Source organism: Scyliorhinus torazame, chromosome 21, assembly GCF_047496885.1.
Source record: "Scyliorhinus torazame isolate Kashiwa2021f chromosome 21, sScyTor2.1, whole genome shotgun sequence".
NCBI classification, from domain to species: domain Eukaryota; kingdom Metazoa; phylum Chordata; class Chondrichthyes; order Carcharhiniformes; family Scyliorhinidae; genus Scyliorhinus; species Scyliorhinus torazame.
In genome coordinates, this window is record NC_092727.1 from 8,642,859 (window position 1) to 8,670,695 (window position 27,837).

General features: G+C 44.2%; 1 protein-coding gene across 4 annotated transcripts in view; it reads left to right on the plus strand.

Moving 5' to 3' along the window:
* The window catches only part of kmt2a (lysine (K)-specific methyltransferase 2A), a 213,682-nt gene that overhangs the window by 102,821 nt on the left and 83,024 nt on the right, over positions 1-27,837 (plus strand). For 3 of the 4 annotated variants that reach the window (XR_011937424.1, XM_072486449.1, XM_072486450.1), the window contains exons 8-16: positions 1,715-1,791; positions 9,471-9,599; positions 10,846-10,959; positions 11,925-12,071; positions 13,618-13,713; positions 15,459-15,579; positions 17,637-17,750; positions 24,543-24,727; positions 27,628-27,798. Coding sequence is in view for 2 of the 4 variants with exons in the window: in XM_072486449.1 (XP_072342550.1) it covers positions 1,715-1,791; positions 9,471-9,599; positions 10,846-10,959; positions 11,925-12,071; positions 13,618-13,713; positions 15,459-15,579; positions 17,637-17,750; positions 24,543-24,727; positions 27,628-27,798 (1,154 nt within the window). In the remaining 2 variants the exon portion in view is untranslated. The remainder of the gene's footprint in view (positions 1-1,714; positions 1,792-9,470; positions 9,600-10,845; positions 10,960-11,924; positions 12,072-13,617; positions 13,714-15,458; positions 15,580-17,636; positions 17,751-24,542; positions 24,728-27,627; positions 27,799-27,837) is intronic. The other variant, XR_011937425.1, reaches the window with a different exon arrangement.

Below are 27,837 nucleotides of genomic sequence, written 5' to 3' on the forward strand. Positions count from 1 at the left end.
CACTTTACCATATACGCTGCTGCATACCTAAGCTCTTTAGTAAGAGTAACATTTTCATATCAAGTTATTATCATTTTAACAAGGTATGGACTGATTTGAAATAAACATAATTGTAAATGTTGTACAGCATTATTTCAAGATTACAGGTTTTCATCCTACGAAGGTGCTTCCTTCCCCCTCGCTAATTCCTCTTCCAGCAGCAGAGTCAGCTTGGCTATCATGATGATAAAGGCACTTTGTTCCCAGTAGGCTTGGGAGAGGGTATCAGACATCTCACCATGGAACTTTTTGAAATTAGCGATTGCGTCTTCCCTCTACAAGATAAACATGACCTGCCGTGAGGGAAGTGGAGAGCACTATTCTAGTGTAAAAGTGTTGGAAAATTTTATAAAGCTTTTACATTATAATTAAAGATTTGTTTATTTGCATTTCTCGGCTATTTCCTCTGAAAAGTTGTCACCTCCACGTCGTCTCATTGACAACAAGACACATTCTCCATGTCTTTTGTGCCTTCTATCTTCTCATGCCTTGACTCGGTGCATTTGCTGTGGTGGATGTATTGTTAGTGCTAAATAATGCTATTACGAGGTGGCCTAACCTGTGGTCGTCTTTTTTGTTGAGCTTTAAGGAATGCTTGCAGGAACTGCTTAGTGCAGAGTGTCTTTTAGGACAGTTGATGTTGTTATAACAAGAACTTCCTGACTTTCAGCACTTTGTTTTCTCAAACCAGAGCCAGGTTGTTTTGCCTTGCAATAACTGTGGTGCTCCTGTTTAGTGAGTTCAAGATAAAACTTAGATCTTGGTTTGCATTTTAACAGCCAGTTTAGTGTCTAGCACCTGAAATATATGATGCATCTTCCAATTATTTGTTTTATTTTCTTTCCCTCTATTTGGGGTTCTTGACCAATATCCAAGAGAACAGGCAGGCAATCATTTCCCAGTCTTCATCTAATGACCGTCCTGAGGCTGTTGTGGGGTTTCCTAGCTGTTTATTACTACCTCCACCCCCCCCCCCCCCCACTTCCCCACACTTGCGTGGGACCTCTTTCTAACAACATCTGGAAATTGCCATGCGAGGAAATAGATGTACATACGCACGTACCATCTATCAATGGTACAGTAAGCATGTACACTACCAGCTGTACCATGTGATGTCTGTTTTTTTCTATCTCCCCATCTCTGCTGTGCGCAATTCTACAGGTACCACTTTGGTACCTTGCCCAAGTGGTGCTTTCCCACATTTGATAATCAGGGTGAATGATACCAAGCTATTCACTTCTGGGGGACATCCTTTTGAGCCCTGACCTCAGCGGATATCACATGTTGTGTCTAGACAGTCACTGGATAGCAATCAGGGCAGGAGCAATGAATGATTTCCATCACTTTACTGGAGTACTGAGAGCATTTGTAGAGCCCTAAGTGTTGCACTGGCTGACATCAGCACAGACTGGGAGTTGAATCTGTGACCATCTGATCTATCTGGCTCAGTTATACATCTCTTTACTAAAAGTGCTCCATTATGTCTTTTGTTAAAGGTACCACAAAGCCCCTGTCCATTCTCAGACCAAAAAGGGGCTGTTGTATCTTCTGCTAGGTAACAGATTTTATTGAATTTGAAGCATTTAGGGGAAAACATACCTCGTGCAATTTGAACCTGTTGTCAGTGAAAGGTTCATCTTGATTTGTCGCTTAATAAAGACCTTTGTTTCCCCAGCATTGGAGCTGAACAAACAGAAGAAAGCCCCTGCTCGTTTCAATATTCCGCTAAAAACTAAAAAGCCGAAAGAAAAGGTGAGATTTAAACTTTCATCCTAGCATTTTAATTCTACCTTACTTCAAGGACAACTCCAGCACATTTTGGTGTATGTGTGTTCTCCTAGGTAAATATCATTCTGGTGACATTAAAAACGAGGCCACTGCTTTGAATCTTGATTGCATTTGCCCGAGATGCTTCTGTAGGCTGCAGATATCAGGGGCGAAATTCTCCCCCAACGGCACGATGTCCGCCGACTGGCGCCAAACACGGCGCCAATCAGACGGGCATCGCGCCGGCCCAAAGGTGCGGAATGCTCCGCATCTTTGGCGGCCTAGCCCCAACACTGAGGGGCTAGGCCGACGCCGGAGGGATTTCCGCCCCGCCAGCTGGCGGAAATGGCGTTTGTTGCCCCGCCAGCTGGCGCGGAAATGCGGCGCATGCGCGGGAGCGTCAGCGGCCGCTGACAGTTTCCCGGCGCATGCGCGGGAGCGTCCGCGGCCGCTGTCAGTTTCCCGCGCATGCGCAGTGGGGATAGTCTCTTCCGCCTCCGCCATGGTGGAGGCCGTGGCGGAGGCGGAAGGGAAAGAGTGCCCCCACGGCACAGGCCCGCCCGCGGATCGGTGGGCCCCGATCGCGGGCCAGGCCACCGTGGGGGCACCCCCCGGGGTCAGATCGCACCCCCCCCCCCCCCTCCCCCCCCGGAGCCCGCCCACGCCGCCTGGTCCCACCGGTAAATACCAGGTTTGATTTACGCCGGCGGGACAGGCAATTTCTGGGCGGGACTTCGGCCCATCCGGGCCGGAGAATCCAGCGGGGGGTCCCTCCAACCGGCGCGGCCTGATTCCCGCCCTTGCCCAATCTCCGGTACCGGAGACTTCGGCGGGGGCGGGATTCACGGCGGCCTACGGCCATTCTCCGACCCGGCGGGGGGTCGGAGAATGACGCCCCAGGTATTCTTTTTATAGGCTGTTCTGTGCCAGATGAACTGCACAACAGGTATCCACGAGCTTACCTTCATGTCAAGGCCTGAAAGTGTTTCTCCTGTTCTATCTTTCCCTGGTTAGATTTTAGAATTTTGAGTTTTCAGTGTAGAGTATCATGTGCTGAGAGTATGTTCTGCAAAGGTCAGTGTGCTATATTTGTGGCCTCGCAATTTTCTGTGTTAAAATTAATACAGCAAACCAAGCAGGTTCACAAGCCAGGTATTCCTAAACTGAACACCTGCATTTCCAGTGTGCACTTTGTTATGCAAAGTTCTGTCCCAAGAACCTAAAATTGTAAAACTTACTCAGCTACCCACCCTTATCCCTTCTCAATTCTCATTCCCCCGCTTTAAAAAAAATTAAGTTCTAGGCCTGCCACACGTGGATCCCTGACTGAAGAGGACACCTCAATATCAGTATTTTCAATAATGACTCAATAGAAAATATGCATGCAAAGCCAATTGTTAATTCTCCTTGAAGTTCCACCCAGTGCTATAGCAGAGAGGTCAGTGACTAGGTTTAAAGTGATTGGTAGAAGATTAGAGAGGAGATGAGGGAGGGAACTCACTGCCTGAAAGGATGCTGGAGGCAAAAACAATCAACCTTTTTAAAAGCTCTCATAAAATGCAAGGCGATGGACTAAATGTTTTAAAAATGGGATTATGGCCACTGCAGGCACGATGGCCCAAGTGGCCTCCTTCTATACTGTAGATTTTCAATGATTCTATGGATACTTGAGAGAAAGCATCGGGCCTCTTCCTGGTGTCTTCCTTAGCCCATCTCCTGTTGCAGAATCTGGGAGTGTCTTGTGTCAGTGTTGTGATTTTATTGGTTCATGTAGAAAACGTATGGTTTGAAAGGGTAATTATCTCTGCCATCCCGTGCAGGTTCAACTCCACTAGCCTAGCAGACTTGGTACGTTGCTAAATGTGCATTTTAACCCCACACAGAGGGTGTCATTAACTGTTAGAATATAGGGATCATCACAGCCAGGATCCTGATTAATTTTCTTTCTACGTCTAAGGATACTGAGACCAGTTGTAGCACTCCCAACTTATGCCCTAGCTGAGACCAGTTGACACAGCACAGAGGGGCTGTTTAGCACAGGGCTAAATCGCTGGCTTTGAAAGCAGACCAAGGCAGGCCAGCAGCACGGTTCAATTCCCGTACCAGCCTCCCCGAACAGGCGCCGGAATGTGGCGACTAGGGGCTTTTCACAGTAACTTCATTTGAAGCCTACTTGTGACAATAAGCGATTTTCATTTCATTTCACTGGGTCTGTATATTTTAGTATAGTGCGAATATGTATTGGGCAGCTGGCCACTTCGAAATGTAATGCAGTGTTGGAGGAATTTAAGTAAGGGCTAATTTTTTGCAAATATGTTCATCCACAACCAAGCCTTGCCCACTGGGAGAGCATACCAAAATAATGCAGGGTTACGCCCCATGGATTTTCTTCTAATAACGGGAGGGAGACTGGAGGCTATGTCTAGATATCTCAAAATGCTCTCCCAATCAGCCTGCCTTCCCATCGGAGCGTGGTTTCATAAAATTTATTCTGTGTGGAGTTTGCGCGTTCTCCCTGTGCCTGCGTGGGTTTTCCGGGTGCTCCGGTTTCCTTCCACAGTCCAAAGATGTGCAGGTTAGGTGGATTGGCCCTTAGGGTGAGGTTGCAGGAATAGGAAGGGGGATTAGGCCTAGGTGGTGTAGTCGTTCAAAGGGCAGGTGCAGACTTGATGGGCCAAATGGCCTTCTTCTGCACTGTAGGGATTGTATGACAGGCTTGTATGACTAATAGATATGTTTAGTCGACTGAAATGTTGGCCCTTCTAATTCTCCTGTTGAGTTAAACTTGGTCTTGCTTTCATTACTGGAAAAATGCTGAAGACTTTTCAGGTGCAGGGCACAGACATGGCGCAAAAAAAGTGGTGAGAAGGACTGTGCAATAAGGCCTTCAGTGACTCCTTGTTCATTTGATTGGGCAGCACGGTAGCATTGTGGATAGCACAATTGCTTCACAGCTCCAGGGTCCCAGGTTCAATTCCGGCATGGGTCACTGTGTGGAGTCTGCACATCCTCCCCGTGTATGCGTGGATTTCCTCCGGGTGCTCCGGTTTCCTCCCACAGTCCAAAGATGTGCAGGTTAGGTGGATTGGCCATGATAAATTGCCCTTAGTGTCCAAAAATTGCCCTTAGTGGTGGGTGGAGTTACTGGGTTATGGGGATAGGGTGGAGGTGTTGACCTTGGGTAGGGTGCTCTTTCCAAGAGCCGGTGCAGACTCGAGGGACCGAATGGTCTCCTTCGGCACTGTAAATTCTATGATAAATTCTATGATTGGGCTTGAGTGCTCAGAAGTCAGGTACAGAGTTACCAAATGCAATTCATGCTCTGAATTCAATTGTGCTTTCTCAGTCAGGTTTCTGCACATTCTAGATTCAGAGGCAGGGACGTTCAAAACTTTTGTGTAGGTTACATCTATTTCAGGTAACAGCATAAGGAAAATATCATTGATATGTCCACAGTACTTCCTGCCTGACCTGAGGTTTGAGTTTATTATTAAAGGAATAGGGTGCTATAAATATTCTTACACCCTCCAACTCTGTAAACATAATACTAACATGTTTTTCCTACAGTGGTTTGGTACGGCTGAAGAGACATATTGTCATACCCAAGAATCAGTTGTTAAACAGAAAATTGTGACGGTAATTTCAAAAACGCTGACATGTAAATTTTAAAATAGCATTCTCCCTTTTACGAAGCACTTTTCTGTCAGCACAGGTTCCTTTCAGGCGTCTACCAATGCTGCAATGACATGCTGCAAACAGATGTGGCTCAGGTTGACTTGCTCTCCAACCTTCCTTCCTTCCCTTAGGATTAGTGCCTCCACCAGCTTGGCTCAGGTGACATCAGGAAGTGTGTGTATGAGATGATGGGCATGAACACTTGCCCTACCACTTTTATGCTGCAGCATGTTCATACAAAACCTCATTAGATTACCAGGCTGCTTCATGTGAAGGTTTTATTCAGGGAGGACTGATTGAAAGAGAGCAGAATCAAAGGAAGGAAGTTAAGAGGAGAAAGCTGAGACAGAAGAAAGATGAGAACAAGGGACACTGATCAAAGGAATAAGAAAGACAATCCGCACAGAAGTGATGAAATTTCAACTGAGATAGAATTGCAGAGTGGAGAAGGAAAGAAGGATGTAAATAAGTGAGACACAGGGAAAAGACTAGAAGACAGGGAGAGATGAGTTATTAAACTGCGACTATTCTTTGCAAGGAGTAAAGCTACTGTGAGTACCAGAATTATTTCTTATATTTATTTTATGGACCCCTTTTTGTTCCCTCTTTCATTAAATAAAAAGTAATGTTTCTCCCCCTTTAGACTTCAATGCAGCCCATAATCCCCTGAATGATATGATGTGATTGATGCTCTTCCAGTCTTTTGCCAATGATGCTTTCTGACTAGTTGCTGGGACTAACACTGATTTTCCCCAATCCTGCCCACTGCTCTTTGTCACCCCCCCGCCCCCCCCAGTACAGAGACTTCAGAACGCCCTTGTATGGAAAAGTGTGAATGTTTCACTGGTTTTGTAGCGAATGGTCTAAAGTTTACTTTTTCTGGGAACGTGAATATTTACCTGGTAAAATCTATCTCTGATACACCACTGCTGTGACTGGCTGTTGGCTAGTTTGACTTTGGGGTGTAAAATCTGATTATTCCCCTTCTCTATTGGCAAAGCAATTATCCTTGATATGTGCTTTGGCTGATGAACAGAGGTGGATTCAACCATGTTGGTTACAGATTTGTGATTACTGCTCTGCACACTACCTGATAAAATTAAGTAATGGTGATGCGTTAATACCAGGCCTTGTAAACACCCTGTTAACAAGTACCAGTATACCTAGTTGACCTGCATGGTTCATTCCTGAGACTATTGCAGGTTCCTACAGCAGTATGATCCACTAATTTTTTGGGGGGCTGAGAGTCACTATTCATTCAGTGTTTTGCTTGAAAGCTTCTCTGTAGAACATTGTTATATGCTGCTTCATGGACTGGTGCTATGTGCGTTTGTGCCTGCAATTCCCCATACCAGTTTAATTCACGCCTCTGATCATGTACCATTTGGAGACGATGCACTTTTTTGTGGGAAGAAAAAGGAAATAAAAAAAACATATGGCAATGGTAGTACAGTGGTTAACACTGTTGCTTAACAGCGCCAGGGACCAGGGTTCAATTCCCAGCTTGGGTCACTGTCTGTGTAGAGTCTGCACGTTCTCCTTGTGTCTGCGGGGTTTCCTCCAGGTGCTCCGGTTTCCTCTGTCAAAGTCCCGAAAGACGTGCACGTTAGGTGAATTGGACATTCTGAATTCACCCTCAATATATGCGAATAGGCGCCGGAGTGTGACGATGAGGAGATTTTCACAGTACTTCATTTTTTAAAAATCCAAGTAATTGGTTTTAATGATATGGGAAGATAGTCATAATATAGAATCATAGAATTTACAGTGCAGAAGGAGACCACTCGGCCAACCAAGCCCGCACCGGCCCTCGGAAAGAGCACCACACTTAAGCCCACACTTCCACCGCATTCCCGCAATCCAGTAACCCCACCCAACCTTTTTTGGACACTAAGGGGCAATTTATCATAGCCAATCCGCCCAACCTGCACTTCCTCCAACCTGTGGGAGGAAAGCGGAGCACCCGGAGGAAACCCACGCAGACACGGGGAGAATGCGCAGGCCCCACACAGACTGCAACCCAAGGCAGGAATCGAAACAACAGTGCTAACCACTGTGCTACCGTGCCGCCCATAATTTACCCTGGACACCAGGAAGTCTCCTCTTCAGAATACTGCTGTGGGATCTTTCATTTCCACCCAAGAGGCCAAACTGTTGCAGCAGAGAAGGCCATTCTGCCCATCACGCCCATCCCAGCCTCGGGGGGGGCTGCCTGTGCGGAGCCTGCACGCCCCCCCCCCCCCCCCCCCCCCCGCGTCCGTGCGGGCCCCCTCCCACATTCCAAAGACGCGTAGGCCAGTCGGGGCCACAAGGATAGGGCGGGGGTCTGGGCCTTGTTAGGGCGCTCCCTCGGAGGGTCGGCGCAGACCCGATGGGCCGAACGGCGCAACCCCCCCCTTCCCCTCTGCACCGCAGGGATTCCACGGGATCTATGATTTTTTTTCCATAAACATTTTATTGAGATATTTTTTGGTATTATAACAACACAATAAACAATGTCCATGAAACTATAAACATAGTGCAAAAGCCGTCTTCCTCCCTTACAGGTCCCACCTTTATTAACCCCCTACTCTAAGCTAACCTAACCCCTCCTTCTGCTGACGCTTAATTTTCCGTGAAGAAGTCGACCAACGGTTGCCACCACCGGGCGAACCCTAACAGTGACCCTCTCAAGGCGAACTTGATTTTCTCCAAACAGAGAAAGCTAGCCGTGTCCGATAGCCAGGTCTCCGACTTCGGGGCTTTGAGTCCCTCCAAGCTAATAGTATCTGTCTCCAGGCTACCAGGGGAGCAAAGGCCAGAACATCTGCTTCTTTCTCCTCCTGGATTCCCGGGTCTTCCGACACCCCGAAAATCGCCACCTCTGGACTCAGCGCCAACCTTGTTTTTAACATCGTGGATATGACATCTGCAAACCCCTGCCAAAATCCCCATAGCTCACAGTACTTCATTGCAGTGTTAATGTAAGCCTATTTGTGATAGTAACAAAGATTATTATTATTAAATAGATCTACTTTAATAAATACTGGGACATCCGTTCTTTTTTTTTTTGGAGAGCACATAATTGGACTGAAACCAATGTTGGTCAAATCCTACTACAGAACAGGTTGTGAGTAGAGGGCAGAGACACATGGAACAACAAATTGCCATAGGCTACATGCCATTATTCTGGAGGAAAATTCCCAGTCTTAACATTTTTTAGTACTGGGTCAAATGCATTGAGCAGCTTGCCACTCTCGGATATGAAGTTACATCCCCATTGCTTACCAACTCTGAAACTTTTGTCCCCACCTAAACTACTGTGGTGGACAATGGACACAAGTGGAACGTGAAGCACTGACAGTGATCAGGTCTGAAGTGTCTACAGAATGTACATTCAGGTAGACATTCTGTTTTATGACCGTGAAACCTTTTGTCCCAATATTTATTCTAACACCAGCATACACTGACTGCCGAACTGTGAACAAAAGCTTTGTGGGGTTCTACATGTGTCCAGTGCAGTATTACAATTGTAGGTTCTCTTTGTTTACTGTCCATTTCGGATTTTTTCTTCCCTCCACCCCATCCCAACAAATATATTTATTTTATGTCACAATTGCTCCCTTAGATACGACTGAATATTGTAATACTGAACCATTCAGACGACAAACTCACTAGCACCACCCCTAATCCATTTTGAGTTAGCTGATCTGAGCTGCTGAACGTAAGCTGGTGACCGCACACTACTCGGCCAGGACAGGGAAAATTGGTCAGAGGTAGTGAAATAGAAAGATGTGCTGGACATAAAATAACCTGAAGGGCGACCCATGATGTCACAACTTTTCAAAATAAGTTGTATGCTTTTGAAAGTTAATTCCAAATACCATGCTCTCACTTAGAAATGTTTTGAATTTGGAAAGTGCTGCGTGAACAGGAGCTGTTTGTATAATAGCTGACAAATACAGTTCCACAAGGGACAGCCTTACTGATTTCAGGTTTCTTGTTTTTAGGATAAAGTGATTGCTGTCAGCAAGTTTGAACCCAGTACTCTGAACCTGCTCACCCCATTCACGAATGTCAGTTGTGGCAAACAGAAACCATTGGCAGATGGAGTTCACAGGATCAGAGTGGATTTCAAGGTAGAGCGAAAAATGTATAATTGAAATAGTTTCGATTTATTTTGTTTTATGCCCACTGTCGACTACCTCCCATTCCTCATGGACAGACATGTGGCCTCCTGGCTCTATTTTGCACTCTCCGAGTAGGAGTTTCCATCCCATCCCCCTCTGAAGGTGATTTCTCTCTCTCGCTCTATCTCTCTCTCTCTCTCTCTCTCTCTATAAACCCCCCCATTGGCGGGACTGAAAGACCCCACTGGTGCCCAATGAGCTGCTTCCGCTGTCAGAAAATAAGCACGGGCAGCTGGAAAATCCTGCCCTCTGCAGCTGTGAAACCCAGGTAAAGAGCATAGAACGTTGCCGAGGCTCAACAGAGTGAAAGAAAATGACTTATTTGATTTTTAGTCATCTCTACAGTACATCATTCTTTTCTCTGATTCAGGCAGGCAGCTGTGCACCTGCATTCCATTCTTGCAAGGCTGTTCATGGAGCTTTAGAGAGTTGACTTTCCCTTCATTTTTTTATTCCACCCCTCATTTCCACTTCTTCCCTCCTACTTCCCAATCCATAGCTTGGCTAGTTCTCAAACTGACTGGAGGAAATTTTTATTCATCCATATGCGGCCTCCCTAAGTCCAATGCTTTAACTTAAACTGAGCCTGTATCTACATCTCTGAGGGGCAGTGTGTAGGTACATTGTGAACTCACACCTGTATTTGACCCAAAAGTAAGAAATAAAGTAAAATGACTGGTTTTTTTGGCTATTCTCACTGGGCACTACAGTAACTTCAATGGACAATTGGCGGAAGTCCCGTTGATCCAGTTCTACCTAGAGTTTCTGCCAAAGTTAAGGTGGCCGATTGTGGAAATGTCTCTCCTTCCAAGGAAATCCTTGCTGATTGGGATAGAGCGGGTTGTTGCACGATACAAAATATTATCCACCTGAATGTGTGATGTTCTTCCTGTTTTGCTAATTGGTTCCTACTGATCGCATGGCATCATATCAGGTTTTGTATGTGATCAAATCTGCTGCAGAGCATAAATAATATTCTCCGTACGAGAGGCTTTTTATTATAATGTGATATTCCCAGTGGGTATACTGTAAGACGCTACGGATTCAGAAAACTGTTGGCACTCGGAAGGGACTACTGAAGTCAGCAAATAGATAAGTTAACACCTGCAAGCTTCAACTGAACCTACTCACTTCTGAGACAAATTGTATTTTGCTGTTTGTTTGTCTTCTGATATTATTCTACTGATTTTGACAGGAGGACTGCGATGTGGAAAACGTGTGGGAGATGGGTGGACTTAGCATCCTGACCTCTGTACCCATCACACCCAGGGTGGTCTGCTTCCTCTGTGCCAGCAGTGGACATGTCGAGGTATGGTTTCCCTCTTGAGGTCTCGGTCTTGCTCAAGACTAGGATGATGTAGGGGCAGCATGTGGCACAGTGGTTAGCACTGGGAATGCGGCGCTGAGGACCCGGGTTCGAATCCCGGCCCTGGGTCACTTGTCGTGTGGAGTTTGCACATTCTCCCCGTGTCTGCGTGGGTTTCACCCCCTCAACCCAAAGATGTGCTGGTTAGGTGGATTGGCCATGCTAAATTGCCCCTTAATTGGAAAAGAAAAATAATTGGCAACTCTTTATAAAAAAATAAAAAAATAAAAAAAATGTTTAAGTTTAGGATGATGTCCATTTAAAAGCAAAAGTTCGGGGAAACAAATCTCTTTGTCGAAGGGCTGATCGATACTACCATGTGTTTCAGAGGATTCTGACCATAACGTACTCATTAAGATAGCTTAAACTCCATCCCATATTGAGCTTGCAGGCATGCTTGAATTTCAGAGCAGAATTTGATCTTAAAGTTACTGGGAGCAGTGAAATACATGATAAAAATTGTGATGGTGAACCATCAGTGAAGTTTTGAAGCTTAGTGCATTGATCCTGCTTCAGAAAAATGATCAACTCTGTGGTTGAAGTTCTGCACACAAGCTTCAGGTGACGTTACTGTCTGAGAGAGGGCTTGATATTCTTTGGGCAGTGTACTGTAGAAAGCTAATATTGCTTGAATGCTGCTTAATCACAAGGCTTGAACTTTTCTCCCTACACATGCTAGATTCACAGGCTCTTCCCTACTGCCAATGGACTGGCTCCAAAATATTTCCACCATGTTTATGAGCAGCCTTGAAGGGTGGGACGATACAAAGGGTTTGTATACATAAACACATTTGGCTATGTGCACATTAGGGACTGTGACATTGTTGCAAATCTGACTAGGGAGCAATTATTACTCTTTCAAGAGTGTATAGTTTGCTGATTTGTTTCCCTTTGCGTTTTGTTCGCAGTTTGTTTACTGTCAGGTGTGCTGTGAGCCTTTCCACCTCTTCTGCCTGGAGGAGAATGAGCGACCCCTGGAGGAGCAGTGGGAGAACTGGTGTTGTCGACGCTGCAAGTTCTGCCACGTCTGTTGCCGACAAAATAACTCCTCAAAGGTAATGGTACTTGATAGTAAGCTATGCATGAATGTTTCAGATGGGCAGTTTGGATTTGCTAATACTGGTGCAGTATTTATATTTGGACTTGATCCAACATTAATGCGGAATGAGTGGAATTGACCGCAACTCATAGAACTGAGCGGTATATGGCTGGAATGACTCTCGTTGCTACCTCATTTAATCTTGTTATTTTTTAGGGTATTTTCTTCTCTAACCCCTCCCCCATATACATGTCAATGAACACGAGCAAAATGGACGTGTCTTGAGGATGGCATTTATAGAATTCTTGTTTAAAAAATACTCCAGGCAGGAATAGACTTCAAATACTACCTCCAATCCTCTAACTGCATGTCCCCTGAGAGTTTTATAACAGAAGTTATGTACCTGTAGGGTGGATCAACTCCCATTGTAGTTTGAGGTTTCTGTACTTCTGGGAGAACTATCAGTCACTTTTGTCTGCTCCTGGTAGTTGCTTGTATTTCTTTATAAAGATGCATTTTCATCTCTTTCCAAACCTGTACTTTGGAGTGTTTATTGCTGTCAGATTGACAGCCATGGGAAAAGAGATTTCATAGTTAATATTTGCTATTTTATAAAACACATATTTTCTTCCCTTTTTAAGCTACCTGTTTATTTCACCCTTTTGAGCCTTAATGGCCATGAATTTCAGCTCTGTGGCGAGGACACATAATTGCCTGCTCTCAGTCTCTGCATTTGCTGTCAGTGATGCAGCTGCTAAGGGGTGAAGCTTAGTGGTGTCAAGCGCTAGGATTTTTCTGTCTGGTTGGGGAAGTGCTTCTGCTCTGCTCTTTGTCCCTCCGTTATAGCCCAGCTGAAGATCCAGAGCTGGTGAGGAGGAATAACACATGCATGTGATGGAAAGGGATGATTTATATCCTAATGCTCCATAATGCACTGCATGAATGCACTGCCACCACAGCACCAGATGGTTTTTATGTTAAAGAAAAGTAATTTAATTGGATTCTTAATGTTTATCTGTTTTCCCCATTTTTTGTTTTGATCAGCCTGCTAAAGTGTTCATCTCTTTGCCCTCTGTCAGTTCTGATTAAGGGTATATACTTTAAACTTTTACTTGTCTTTGTTATTTCACAGACTGAAGGATTTTGTGCAATGTAAGCATTTTCTATTCTGAATTACTTCTTGTTAATTCCAGAGTGAATTTTGTATTGCACAGGTTAGAATTGGATTGAAATTGGAGCTCTGTACGGCGCCGAGGTCCCAGGTTCGATCCCGGCTCTGGGTCACTGTCCGTGTGGAGTTTGTACATTCTCCCTGTGTTTGCGTGGGTTCCGCCCCCACAACCCAAAGATGTGCAGGTTAGGTGGATTGGCCACGCTAAATTGCCCCTTAATTGGAAAAAAATAATTGGGTACTCTAAATTTATAAAAAAAGAAACTGGAGTTCTATTCAGGAGAATTCCCATAAGGAAGGGAAAACGTCCTAGCAATTAGTTTCTTCTGTTGAAGGCTGATCATCGTAGGTTAAGTAAAATGCAACTCTTAAAACATTTTCTTTTCCACAGCAGCTTCTCGAGTGTGGCAAGTGCCGAAATAGCTATCACCCAGAGTGCCTGGGACCAAACTACCCAACAAAACCAACCAAGAAAAAGAAAGTCTGGGTAAGTTTCTCATGCAAAGCTGTGACTCATTTAGTTTGAATTCCTCATACTAAGGAGCATCTCTGCTGTTCAGCTCTGCACCCTTTTAAGAGCATTCTTCCTGTCATTAGGGAACTACAAATGGAAAAAATAAACATATATTGATGAAATAAAATGACTTGGACAATATTCCAAGAAATGTTAGTTGAATACACATAGTTAAATCAATATACTAATGTAGTATAAAAACAGAAAATTTAGCAAATGAGCAATTAGCAAATTTAGCAAATTGGTCTGGCAGCATCTCTGGAGAGAGAAAAAGCAGTTAACGTTTCAAATTGATGACCTTTCATCAGAACTGAGCTCATCATTCCTGGTATTTCAGATTTCCAGCATCCAAATTTTACTTTTGTAGTTCTTCATTAAAGAATATGTACTGTTAGAATAACCTAGGCTGTTAGTGAGGAAGCTCTTATTGAGATCTGTTTAATGAGTCAAAATGGAATTGGATTAACTCTTCCCACACATGCCATATAAAGGTCCAACCTTAAATTTCTGCACATTTCTGTTTCCCAGTCAGCTTTTCCCATGTTTGCATAAGATTTGTCATTGTGCTGTTCCTGCTTTGGGGTTGTCTATACAACCACAAGTTCCTGACACAACAACCAATACCGTTTTCTCATAATATGTGGACAGGGCCAAATCTACACCAGGGCAGCATGGGGAAGCAACACATTGGTTCATACACTGTGCTTCTAAATAGTAGGCACTCCTTCAGGTGTTCCATACGGTGAAATCCCTGACTTGCTTTGGGGATTCAGGGGAAGTGGCAAATGTAGGTGACATTTTCATTGAAGAAATTAGGTCAAAGAGGGCGAGCTAACTTATTAGTTCAGAGTATGTCCATCTGTAAAGAATGAGGTACACTCATGTTTTATGTATAGCCTGTGTTGCTTAAAATGTTGGACACCTTGACAGATCTTATTAGCCAAACTCTATTAACAAAAGCAATCCTTAATCAAAACCTATCAATACTGTACTATCTATCACTGACTCTGATAATACCCTTGCAGTTGAGCTTGGCCAGGCTGTTCTGACAGGTACTACTCTGATTCCGATGGCCTTGCCTCTGAACTCAGGGTCTTCTTCGCAAAGGTTAGTCTCATCCGCCCTTATCCATCGTTGCCGTGTTTTCTCTAGGTGGTTGAGTCTTCGCTGGGGGTCTCTTTGAGGTGTCACCTCGCTTCTCTCTTTCGCGCCCTTCTGGGGGGCAGGGGGGGAATGGAAGGGGGGACGACAACCCAATGGGATTGCCGATTCCATATATGGACGATGCCTGGAGCCTTCTAGGGATCCATCATCAGGTGCGCAGCGTGCACCTAGCCCTTTCCATATATGGTACTGAGGTGTCGTTGAGTCTGGCTAATACTGGAACTGAGGTGCCTGAATATTCCTTCTTTCGATCTAAATTCTATCCTATCCTGGAATCAAATAGACAGTTGTAAGTATGCCCTTTTACAACGTGACAGTTTTAACACTTCTCTGGGGCTCGTGGAGCCCCAGTCTGCATCACAGTTGCCCTTACCATTGCCTGCAAGTGTGAATATTTTGCACTTTCTTCTCTGGACCATTATCAGAATATAATGAAATCTGGTGAAATTTACACCTGAAACATCAATCTGTTCCTGGAGGCTGTACTGTCTTTGATTTTCTTTCTAATTTGAAGCCACTTTAATGTATTCTAATAAAGATCTCCTCTGTTGTAGATCTGTACGAAGTGTGTACGATGTAAGAGTTGTGGAGCCACAACACCGGGAAAGGGCTGGGATGCACAGTGGTCACATGATTTTTCTTTATGCCATGAATGTGCAAAGCTCTTTGATAAAGGTAAGCATACAGATTTACTTTGTTAATAATATGATTGGTACCCAGGAGTGATTACAAGGCAGCAACTAAGGGGTTCAGGAAATATCTTAAACTATGAAATGCAATTGTGTTTTATATATAGTTGCTCACAGTAAGTCAGATGATATGCTGCTTCATGAGGATAGGGATGTCATACTTTATAATGTACAATATATTGTTTTGTTTCAAGGTGAAACTAACCCTTTAAGGCCATAACTGTGGTCAGATAAAGGCTGGCTGAGATCACAGGTTAATTTCCAGTCAGGTTAGAACCATGGGCCTGAACTTTATGGTTGTATCTCCCCAGCGGGTGTGGCAACTACCTGAATCTCCATTCAGTTCGGCAGGACCATAATAGCCGCTGGGCGATAGTGGCACTAAAATTCTGACCATAGTCTTTTTAACAGTATAGTTGGTAGGGTCTATTGGGAAGTGGTCACAGATGTTCTGGTTTTGTATCTTTCAAGGTAATTGTAAAACTTTGAGTTATGCTTCAGAAAGCTTGGTGGTGAAAGATAAAAGAGGGATCCAACTTTTATACTCTGTGATAAGCATTTATTCACAGAGCTAAACACTACAAGTATACACCTGACCCTCCCCTTTTTGTTTGTTGCTATTTATAAGAGTCAAGTGAATCCCTCGTTAATGCAAACCAGCTGCATCTAATTAAATGCAAGAAATAGATTAACATCGTGCACATTACAACTTTGTTTTTTAAATACATTTTTTGAATGACACAAAATTTCATGAGATGGCTCGGAAATATCTCTTATTAAAAATGAGCTAGCTAGATAAATGTGCAGGTACAGCTGACAGATAGTGTAATTAAGACATATGAGACCTGAAGTTGATCTTCAAATGACAGGAGAAACTTGGTTATCTTGTAATAATTAGCAGATATTGCCCATAACATGATATATCCTCACATGACCAGTTTTCTGCATTCAAATTTGTACCTACAAGAGAGAGATCCAACTGATGTAGCACAGGAGAATGTTCCACAGGAGGCAGAAATATTTGCTCTGGAATTTAATGTAGCTACTGACCCTTCCCTTCTCTCCTCCTCCCTTCCTGATATTGATTCTTTTCTGGGGTCTGGTTCAGTAGGTGCTGGTCATACTTCTATCCCTTGTCCATATGTGAACTTCGATAGTGAGCCAGCTTGGCTTTCCGATGGTAGAGGGATCATGGATATGTCTGATCATACCCTTTCCAGCACATAAATCTTATGTTGGGATGGGGGGGATTTATTCATTCATGGGATGCGAGTGTTGTTGATTGCCCTTCAGAAGGTGGTAGTGAGCTGCCTTCTGGAACTGCTGCAGTCCATGTTAGCAAACGGAACACCTTCAGGACTATCCCAATCAAGGTGCGTTGTGATCACTTGTGCCAGTATTGTTGTCTGTTGAGCTGAGCTAATTGCAGAGAATATGGATTGAGGCTTCCTTGGACTAGCTGCTTAAGGCAGATATTCATCAACTAAACCATTGAGGAATTAAAGGAGGCCCTTGTTGACGCCTATTAAATTGGCATCAGTTTGTGTTATAGTCGTATGCACTGGTTAAATTGTTGTGATTATAATGTTACCATTATGGAAATAGATGTTCATCAGGAGGTAACTTGTGGCAAGCAGATTGGGTAGGGTGGAGAACTCTTAGGTCTATCCTGTTCATAGTGAATAAAAACTATATAGCACTATTCTCAGGCTCGCTGGCTTGCAATGACTAATTAAATCAAGTTCTGATTTAATTACATGGAAATTATTTCGCGATTTTTAATTTGCCCATGGAAGTCCACACTGCAACTATTGTATTTGACCTAAGTCTTGTCAGTAGCCTGTGCAATAACCTGTTCACCTGGGTGATGAGCCTCTGTTATGTATGTTATGTGGCATTGTATGCATCTAAGTAGGTTGGGAGTAGAGTACCAGCTCACTTCAATAAAATTATATACAAAACATGTGTCAACAATGCTGAGATTATCAGGAACGCTGTGAAAGGACACCAGCTGTGTTGATGTAAATAGTTGTTTATTTTTAGGAAACTTCTGCCCACTGTGTGACAAGTGCTACGATGATGACGATTATGAGAGCAAGATGATGCAGTGTGGAAAATGTGATCGTTGGGTTCATGCAAAGTGTGAAAGCTTGTCAGGTATTTTATAATGCAGGATATGTTTTACATTTGAAACATCTGACAGTCTGTTAAGGAGATGCATCGGCTGGTTGACATAGAATCATAGAATTTACAGCACCAAAGGAGGCCATTTGGCCCATCCAGTCTGCACCGGCCCTGGGAAAGAGCACCCCACTTAAGCCCACGCCTCCACGCTATTCTCATAACCCACAAACCTCACCTAATCTTTCAGACACTAAGGGGAAATTTATCATGCCCAATCCACCTAACCTGCACATCTTTGGACTGTGGGAGGAAACCGGAGCACCCGGAGGAAACCCAGACAAGACACGGGGAGAAAGTGCAAACTCCACCCAGACAGTTGCCTGAGGCTGGAATTTAACCTGGGACCCTGGAGCTGTGAGGCAGCAGTGCTAACCACTGTGCCACCCTGCTGCCCCATGTTGTCGCTTGGTTCAGATTTTGTTTGTACAGACCTTCTAGTTTAATTACCGAAAGTATAAATGCTTAATCTATTACATAACATTAGGCTTTTGTGTTCCTGTTAGCTGGTTTTTCATGTGACCCCCGACCTGCCTAAACTCTGGCCCATATGATGTCACCCCCCCCCCCCAATATTTTTCTTCTAACGCTAACAGCCTTCCAAACAAAAATGTTGTGCACTTGCCTTCTCATCACTGTCCAATTTGTTCTGCTCTTATCTTGAAGATGTCAGCTTTTGCTGGGTTCTAACAACTCGTTACTTGAAAAAAAAATGACCCTTTCAACGTTTCTAAAAGCAACTCATAATTGAACAGGATTAGTTGTATGAGATTATTTCCCAGGATCCATTTCTGCCTTTTTGCATGCCACATAGTTCTAACTTCCTCTTTCCGATATGGTATATATTCTGTGCAGCTCACTGTCTATTCTTATTATGTAAGGGTTCTGGAATCAAAACGGATAGATGAAGTTATGATGCAGATCGGCCATGATATAACAACCATTTTGTTTTTTTCACCTTGAGAGAAAATCAGCCGTAAATATTTGAAGAAGAAATTCTATACAGGAACAGGCTTGAGAATCTGAATGACCTTCTGTTCCAGTATAGAATTTCTTCTTCAAATATTTACAGCTGATTTTTCTCTCGCGGCAAAAGAAACGATGGTTGTGTTTCAAATTTTAATCAGTGCTCAGCTTACAAAGCTACAATCATTATTAGGAGAGGGAGGAGTTTCACTGATGTAGCTAGTTTTGCTTTTTGCGGGAACGGGTCCTACACATCAACCATTTTGCTGTAGGATATGCTCACTTGTCCCAGTGAGCCCATTCATCATTGACGAACAGATTTAAATCATTTGGTAGTTCATTTGAATGTAGTGGTGGACAGAATGGGTGAGCTGACCATTCACATTTTATTGCCTGAAAAATTGTCTTATCATGAATCCTGTTGCATTGGTGGATGGTGTGTGCACAGGAACCAATTCAGTGAGCCTATTGATCAGGATTGAGTAGATGCTGGGACTGCATTCAATTTGCAATGCATGTGCTCCATCTCATCCTATCCCTTTCTGTTATTTTAATATGAACTTGCCCTTATTTTGGTGAGTGGCTTTACGTATCCCCTCTACCCCACCTCTCGCCTTTTGTCTCTAGTGCCCTAGCCATGTGTACCAAGATGCAGGGACTTGTCCGGGTGTGACTGCCCAACTGATTTTCCCGGCGCCTCACTTGTAATACATGATGAATCTGGTTGACTGTTACGACACCCTGATCTTAACACGTGGTCAGTTCCAGCCCCCGTGACTCTGAGTCGCAACACAATTGAATTAACCAATAATACGTAGAAAAATACCCAGTCTTTGGCCCCAAGCGGCCCAACAATTACAGTTACCAGGTTTGTAAATTTAAAATGAAATATGCAACAAATACAACTGGTTAACCATTATCTAATTCCTAATTCCCCACTTTAACTTGTCCCCACTCTCTATGCATACACACACATCAGACAAACAAACACGGAGGGGTGAAAATATTAAGTGAAATAAAAAGATAAAAATCTTTTTGTTTCAAATGGTTGTTTCTAGCACCTTTCTTCAATGTAGGTTTTCAGTTTGCGGTTTTCTGTTTCCAGTCTAATGTTTTTCACTGTAGGTTCCTTCAGATTTCTGCAGTTTCAGAACTACAGCAGCTTTTCTGGGGAAAACAAGAGTGAGAGAGAGCAGGTCCTTTTTCTCTCCGTCTCCAGGGGCGTGACTCTGCTTTCCTTGAGTCTCTGGAAATCACCACACTCGAGTAGGACCCAATCACCACCTGTTACTGGGCAGAACATGGCAGTTTGGCCAATTCATTGGCCACCAGCCAACCAATCAAACCCCAAGTCCCACCCCATCTCTCGGCTGCCACATAATCTGAGTTCTGTTCCTTGGAAAACTAGCACCATATACTACATCGAAAATTTTGAATTCCGCATTTCCTTAAAGATACATGTCCATTAAGCTTCCATGAATCAAAATGATAACTGCAACAAAAAAAGAAAGGGGGGAATAAGGGAATCAACAGGAAAGGCCCTTACAACTAGAGTCCGCTTCATTTAACTGACAGAGAGGTTAGGACAACAAAGCCCCCATTTTGTAGTGCAGTAGATAACTTCTTCAGTATCTCACACTGATATTTACAGGGATTAAAACAATTGCCTTGAAAAGTACATTTTTATGAAGGTTGTTGTCTTAAGACCCCAGTTGATATTAAAGCTGGGCAGCAAGATCCCAGAATGGAACCCTGGCTCAATTGACCATAACATTTTAAAAAATAAAACGTGGAGGAACAGTGTCACAGGACCGTTAATTAGTTGTTTTTTCTTCTTTTTTTAAAGTTTAGAGTGCTCAATTAATTTTTTCCAATTAAGGGGCAATTTAGCGTGGCCAATCTACCTACCCTGCACATCTTTGTGTTGTGGGGGCAAAACCCACGCAAACACGGGGAGAACATGCAAACTCCACATGGACAGTGACCCAGAGCTGGGATCGAACCTGGGACCTCGGCGCCGTGAGGCAACAGGGCTAACCCACTGCGCCACCGTGCTGCCCCTGTTAATTAGTTTTAACAACAAGAACAAAAACATTTATTAAGCATGAAAAATGTGGATTATGATACATACACCCTCTGCCCCAACTTAACAAATGACATGGAATACAAATTACAATGGTCTCAGCAACAAGCAGTTCCTTTTATTTTATTTTATAAAAATAAATTTAGATTACAAAATTATTTCTTCCCAATTAAGGTGCAATTTAGCATGGCCAATCCACGTACCCTGCACATCTTTGGGTTGTGGGGGTAGACCCACGCAGACAAGGGGAGAATGTGCAAACTCCACATAGACAGAGACCCGAAGCCGGAATCAAACCTGGGTCCTCAGCGCACTGCTAACCACTGCGCCACAGTGTCACCCCTCACAATTCCTTTCAAGCACATCAGATGACTGTGGTCAAATACATGCACTCTGCTCTGACCCCAAGTTAGTGTCGGTGGATTTCTCCTCAGAATCCCCCAGATGATTGTCAAACACGCTTTAAAATCTTCTCTCATAATAATAATGCTTTCTCTTAGTGGTTTGTATTCTGAAATCCAGGTTTTCCAAACGACACTCTTAAACAAAGGGTGCGATCTGTCGACCGCGTTGCACCCGAACGGTGGTGGGGCCGATAGATGCCGAGAGATCCCGCTTCGGATCTACCTGGCTTGCGTCATGCCTCGCAAAATCTAACACCATTGCGCGAGACGTCACGATCTGAATCCTGTCCAAATTTGCATCTTAATATATGGCAAGAGATCGGGACGTCATTTAAAAATGGCGCCCTGATCTTTTCCTGCACTGAGGAGTTCCGGTGAGCGGAGCTCCTCCGTGCAGGAAATGGGACTAAGTGTGGTCTCGGCGGGGCATTCAAAGAACAAAGAAATGTACAGCACAGGAACAGGCCCTTCGGCCCTCCAAGCCCGTGCCGGCCATGCTGCCCGACTAAACTACAATCTTCTACACTTCCTGGGTCCGTATCCTTCTATTCCCATCCTATTCATATATTTGTCAAGATGCCCCTTAAATGACCCTATCGTCCCTGCTTCCACTACCTCCTCCGGTAGCGAGTTCCAGGCACCCACTACCCTCTGCGTAAAAAACTTGCCTCGTACATCTACTCTAAACCTTGCCCCTCTCACCTTAAACCTATGCCCCCTAGTAATTGACCCCTCTACCCTGGGGAAAAGCCTCTGACTATCCACTCTGTCTATGCCCCTCATAATTTTGTATACCTCTATCAGGTCTCCCCTCAACCTCCTTCGTTCCAGTGAGAACAAACCGAGTTTATTCAACCGCTCCTCATAGCTAATGCCCTCCATACCAGGCAACATTCTGGTAAATCTCTTCTGCACCCTCTCTAAAGCCTCCACATCCTTCTGGTAGTGTGGCGACCAGAATTGAACACTATACTCCAAGTGTGGCCTAACTAAGGTTCTATACAGCTGCAACATGACTTGCCAATTCTTATACTCAATGCCCCGGCCAATGAAGGCAAGCATGCCGTATGCCTTCTTGACTACCTTCTCCACCTGTGTTGCCCTTTTCAATGACCTGTGGACCTGTACTCCTAGATCTCTTTGACTTTCAATACTCTTGAGGGTTCTACCATTCACTGTATATTCCCTACCTGCATTAGACCTTCCAAAATGCATTACCTCACATTTGTCCGGATTAATCTCCATTTGCCATCTCTCCGCCCAAGTCTCCAGACAATCTAAATCCTGCTGTATCCTCCGACAGTCCTCATCGCTATCCGCAGTTCCACCAACCTTTGTGTCGTCTGCAAACTTACTAATCAGACCAGTTACATTTTCCTCCAAATCATTTATATATACTACAAAGAGCAAAGGTCCCAGCACTGATCCCTGTGGAACACCACTGGTCACAGCCCTCCAATTAGAAAAGCATCCCTCCATTGCTACTCTCTGCCTTCTATGGTCTAGCCAGTTCTGTATCCACCTTGCCAGCTCACCCCTGATCCCGTGTGACTTCACCTTTTGTACTAGTCTACCATGAGGGACCTTGTCAAAGGCATTACTGAAGTCCATATAGACAACATCTACTGCCCTACCTGCATCAATCATCTTAGTGACCTCCTCGAAAAACTCTATCAAGTTAGTGAGACACGACCTCCCCCCTCACAAAACCGTGCTGCCTCTCACTAATACGTCCATTTGCTTCCAAATGGGAGTAGATCCTGTCTCGAAGAATTCTCTCCAGTAATTTCCCTACCACTGAAGTAAGGCTCACCGGCCTGTAGTTCCCGGGATTATCCTTGCTACCCTTCTTAAACAGAGGAACAACATTGGCTATTCTCCAGTCCTCCGGGACATCCCCTGAAGACAGCGAGGATCCAAAGATTTCTGTCAAGGCCTCAGCAATTTCCTCTCCAGCCTCCTTCAGTATTCTGGGGTAGATCCCATCAGGCCCTGGGGACTTATCTACCTTAATATTTTTTAAGACACCCAACACCTCGTCTTTTTGGATCTCAATGTGACCCAGGCTATCTACACCCCCTTCTCCAGACTCAACATCTACCAATTCCTCTCTTTGGTGAATACTGATGCAAAGTATTCATTTAGTACCTCACCCATTTCCTCTGGCTCCACACACAGATTCCCTTGCCTATCCTTCAGTGGGCCAACCCTTTCCCTGGCTACCCTCTTGCTTTTTATGTACGTGTAAAAAGCCTTGTAAAATTCCTTGCTGAGGCCCTAAATTGAAGCAGCGTCCCGATATATCGCGTTTTTCTCGGCGCTGGGAGCACTCTACGCGGCCGGCCCGCCGATTCTCCGGCCCAAATGGGCCAAGCGGCCGTAAGAAAAGAGCCGAGTCCCGCCGGTGCCGTTCTAACTTGCTCTGGGCTGGCGGGACCTCGGTGTGGAAGGGTCGGGTGGCGGCCTGTGGGGGGAGGGTCTGACCCCGAAGGGTGCCCCGATGTGGCCTGGCCCACATTCGGGGCCCACCAATCGGCGGATCGGCCTCTGTAGCTGGGGCCCTCCTTTCCTAGGCGCCGGCCCCTGTTGTCCTGCTCCATGTTGCGTCGGGGTCGGCAGGTTGAAGGAGGCCACTGCGCATGTCCCCATTGGCGCCGGCATAACTGCGCATGCGCGGACCCCGCAGCGCACAGTTCGCACCGGGATTGGCAGCTGGAGTGGCGTGAACCGCTCCAGCGCCGTGCTGGCCCCCTGTAGAGGCCAGAATTAGTCCTGGGAGTGGCCCGTTCACGCCGTCGTAAAACGGAGAATCATTACCATGTTTTCTTTGCCATTACTTCATATTATGGCATTTCTTACGAGTAAAGCTAAGAGGGATGTTCCCTCTCTCACTTTCTAAACCAAATGCTGTGAACTGTGAGAGCTGCCTTCTCTCTCACTACTTATCTTCAACTACTAATCAAATTACCTACCCTAAAACTTAAAAGCTTCTCTACCTTACAAGACCCCAGTTGCTAAGCAACCACGGCTGTTTTTCTATTCTTTACACCGTAGTCCTCGAAGCACAATAAAAACAGTTGGAACCTAACCAACCCCCCACACTTTGTCCAGCATAAATCTAACTATAGCTTTTACCCTTCTAGGCACAGAAACATTAAATTAAACCCACTTAAAACTATGCCTCATTTCTAATATTAACCAATACAAGTATAAATCCTTTAAAACTACCTTAGTTTTCTTAACAGTTACATCAAACTCAGAAAATAATGGCTTCCCAGCCATGAAATGTTTACCTTTGCTTTTATCTTCTTCCAGATGAGATGTACGAGATCTTGTCAAATCTTCCAGAAAGCGTGGCATATACATGTATAAACTGTACAGAGCAACATCCTGCAGAATGGCGGCTGGCGCTGGGCAAGGAACTTCAAATCTCTTTGAAGCAAGTCCTGACTGCACTGCTAAACTCTAGGACTACAAGCCACTTGTTACGCTACAGACAGGTGAGTCTGAGCTGCTGCTTCACCATGGTGTCAAACCAATTATCGTGAAGACATTTTATATTTTGGGAATACAGACATGTAACCTTCATGCATTGACTCCTACTCATAGTGTTAAATGTCAATCCGTATTGTTAAAGCGGGCTCCTTCATTTTAACAGCTAAATTGCTGATCACCTTAAATGAACTGAACAGACTATTCAGATCAGCCTTCTTTGCTTATGGAATACATCAGAATATTTGAGAGAATTGTTACAAAGGCACTGCTAATGACTGTAATAAACTTGCGAAGTTCTGCCACCAGGTTTTGAATATTCCCATATTTGACAGTCATTTGAAAATGCAACATTGAATAAATTAACAAAAAAAGAAAATACAGGACAATCTCAGTAGGTCTGACATTGATGAGAATCATCCAGACTCAAAACAGGGCAGCACGGTAGCATTGTGGATAGCACAATTGCTTCACAGCTCCAGGGTCCCAGGTTCGATTCCGGCTTGGGTGTCTGTCTGTGCGGAGTCTGCACGTTCTCCCCGTGTCTGCATGGGTTTCCTCCGGGTGCTCCGGTTTCCTCCCACAGTCCAAAGATGTGCAGGTTAGGTGGATTGGCCATGATAAATTGCCCTTAGTATCCAAAATTGCCCTTAGTGTTGGATGGGGTTACTGGGTTATGGGGATAGGGTGTTGACCTTGGGTAGGGTGCTCTTCTAAGAGCACCCGGTGCAGACTCGATGGGCCAAATGGCCTCCTTCTGCACTGTAAATTCTATGTAAAATGTTAGCTTCCTTTTCTCTCCATAGATGCTCTCAGACCTGCTGAGATTGTCCAGAATTTTCTGCTTTTTGTTTCAGTTTCCAGTATCAATAGTAATTGGCTTTTATCTATTGAATAAATTAAGCTCATGATAGAGTGAATGCTAAAAATGCTTCTTGATAATGACTTTTTGTCGAATGCATTTAAAATAAGGAGTTAATTCAAAGCAGATTTTGTGTGTGTCGTAAGATTCTCTGTGCAAAACATCATAATGGAGCGAACCTGCTGGACAATTGACCAGCTTCATGATGTCTGGTAATATCATTTTGTAATTTACAAAGTGTTTCCAAGAATCTGAAGTCTGATTTTCCTGTCCCTCTGCCCATCACGCAATTTGTTATTTTTTTTTTGACAGTGCTGATTTTGTGTGTACAATTTCATAGATCACCACTGTGCTGTCTCTTGGTCAAGCATCCATTCCTGATACACACCTAGTCATTGAGTATCTGTAGGTATTTAATACGGAGAGCATCCAAGTCCACATGCACTTTACAACATAAATGACTGGGTATCATTTAGAGACAGCAATCCAGCTGTGAAATTTTGTCCTTCCTCTCTCTGTTATGGAGATGCACAAGACTATTTGTAGTAATTACCCAGCCTCCTGCCTGATGTCAACATAAATTTATGTGGACATGCCGGCGTTGGACTGGGTGAGCACAGTAAGAAGTCTTACAACACCAGGTTAAAGTCTAATCAGTTTTGTTTTGAATCACTAGCTTTCGGAGCACAGCTCCTTCCTCATTCACCTGAGGAAGGAGCTGTGCTCCGAACGCTAGTGATTCGAAACAAACCTGTTGGAATCTAACCTGGTGTTGTAAGACTTCTTACTGAACATAAATTGAGACTAAAGCCCAGGTCCTTCCTGGCCTCTCTCAGTGTTGGCTGAGATCAGTCGGTAGCACTCTTGCTTCATGAGGTTGAAGTTTGTGCATTCAAGACACCCACTCCAGAAATTGAACACTCAATCTACACTGTGCTGGTGGAGATGCCATGTTTTGGATGAAAGGTTAAACTGAGGCCCTGTCTGTCCATTCGAATGGATGTAACATATTCCGTGGCACAATTCGAATAAGAGCGAATGGAGATTTCCACTGTCAAGGCCAGTATCCCTACATTGACTAACTGGTCATTTATCTCATTGCTGTTTGTGAGATCTTGGTTTTGAGCAATTTTGCTTTTGTATTTATCTACATTGCAGCAATGATACAAATCACAAAAGTGAATGTCACTGGCATGTTCTGAGGATATGCAAAGCAAGTTTGTTCTTTTTACCATTTAATGTTTGACTCTTTGCCCCAGAAGAAATTATCTTGACTCCAGTGGGTTTGTTTTAGATATTACTGTTGGAGACAGGAGTTTACAGTATGTAATTTTGAATGTGGAGTCAGATACACCAAAACACTGCATCACTGGGTTCCTCAAACATTAACCATGTTGCCCACCTCATGGGAATTGAAACTTTGCATAATTTGAGACATGAGGCTAATTGATTTCACTTGTTTTCTATTTCTTAAAAAAGTAAAAAGGTGGCTGTGATGGTGTAACGATTTGCAGAAAATGCACACTAAGGGGGTTAGTTTAGTTTAGAGTAGGGGGTTAATAAAGGTGGACCTGTAAGGGAGGGAGACATCTTTTGCACTATGTTAATAGATTCATGTACATTGTTTATTTTGTTGTTGTTGTAATACCAAAAATACCTCAATAAAATGTTTATTATATAAAAAAAAGAAAATGCACACTAAAATGCAGTGTCTGCAAGAGTAATTAGAGAGCAACAAGCTGAGTTGGAATATGAGAGCAACAGAGGTGTAGGGAATTTAGCTCCTCGATTCTGTTCTGCATTCAGTGACTTGGGGGCTGATAGGTAACTTGATTCCATACATCTGCCTTTATTAGCATTTACTAGCATTTGATTTGTATTATGAATTTGGATAATGCTGAGGAGTGCATAGTTGTCAATGTGGATGACTGCTTTCATTGCCTGAATTAGTCAGCTAGATTTGAAATTTTCATAAGCCTAAAGTTGAGGAGGCAGGTGGAAGGTGTGCGAAGTGATGTAACTGAATCCTGCGTTCTCTCTTACTAGGCAGCCAAACCTCCTGATTTAGACCCAGAGACCGAGGAAGCTGTCTCAGCTCGCAGCTCACCAGAAGGTCCTGATCCTCCAGTGCTTATAGAAGTGAACCAGCAGGATGAGCAACCTCTTGATCTGGAAGGTGTAAAGAGGAAGATGGAGCAGGAGAGATACCACTCAGTGGTAAGGTTGCCATTTTGCCCACCCTGATTTGCTAGAAAT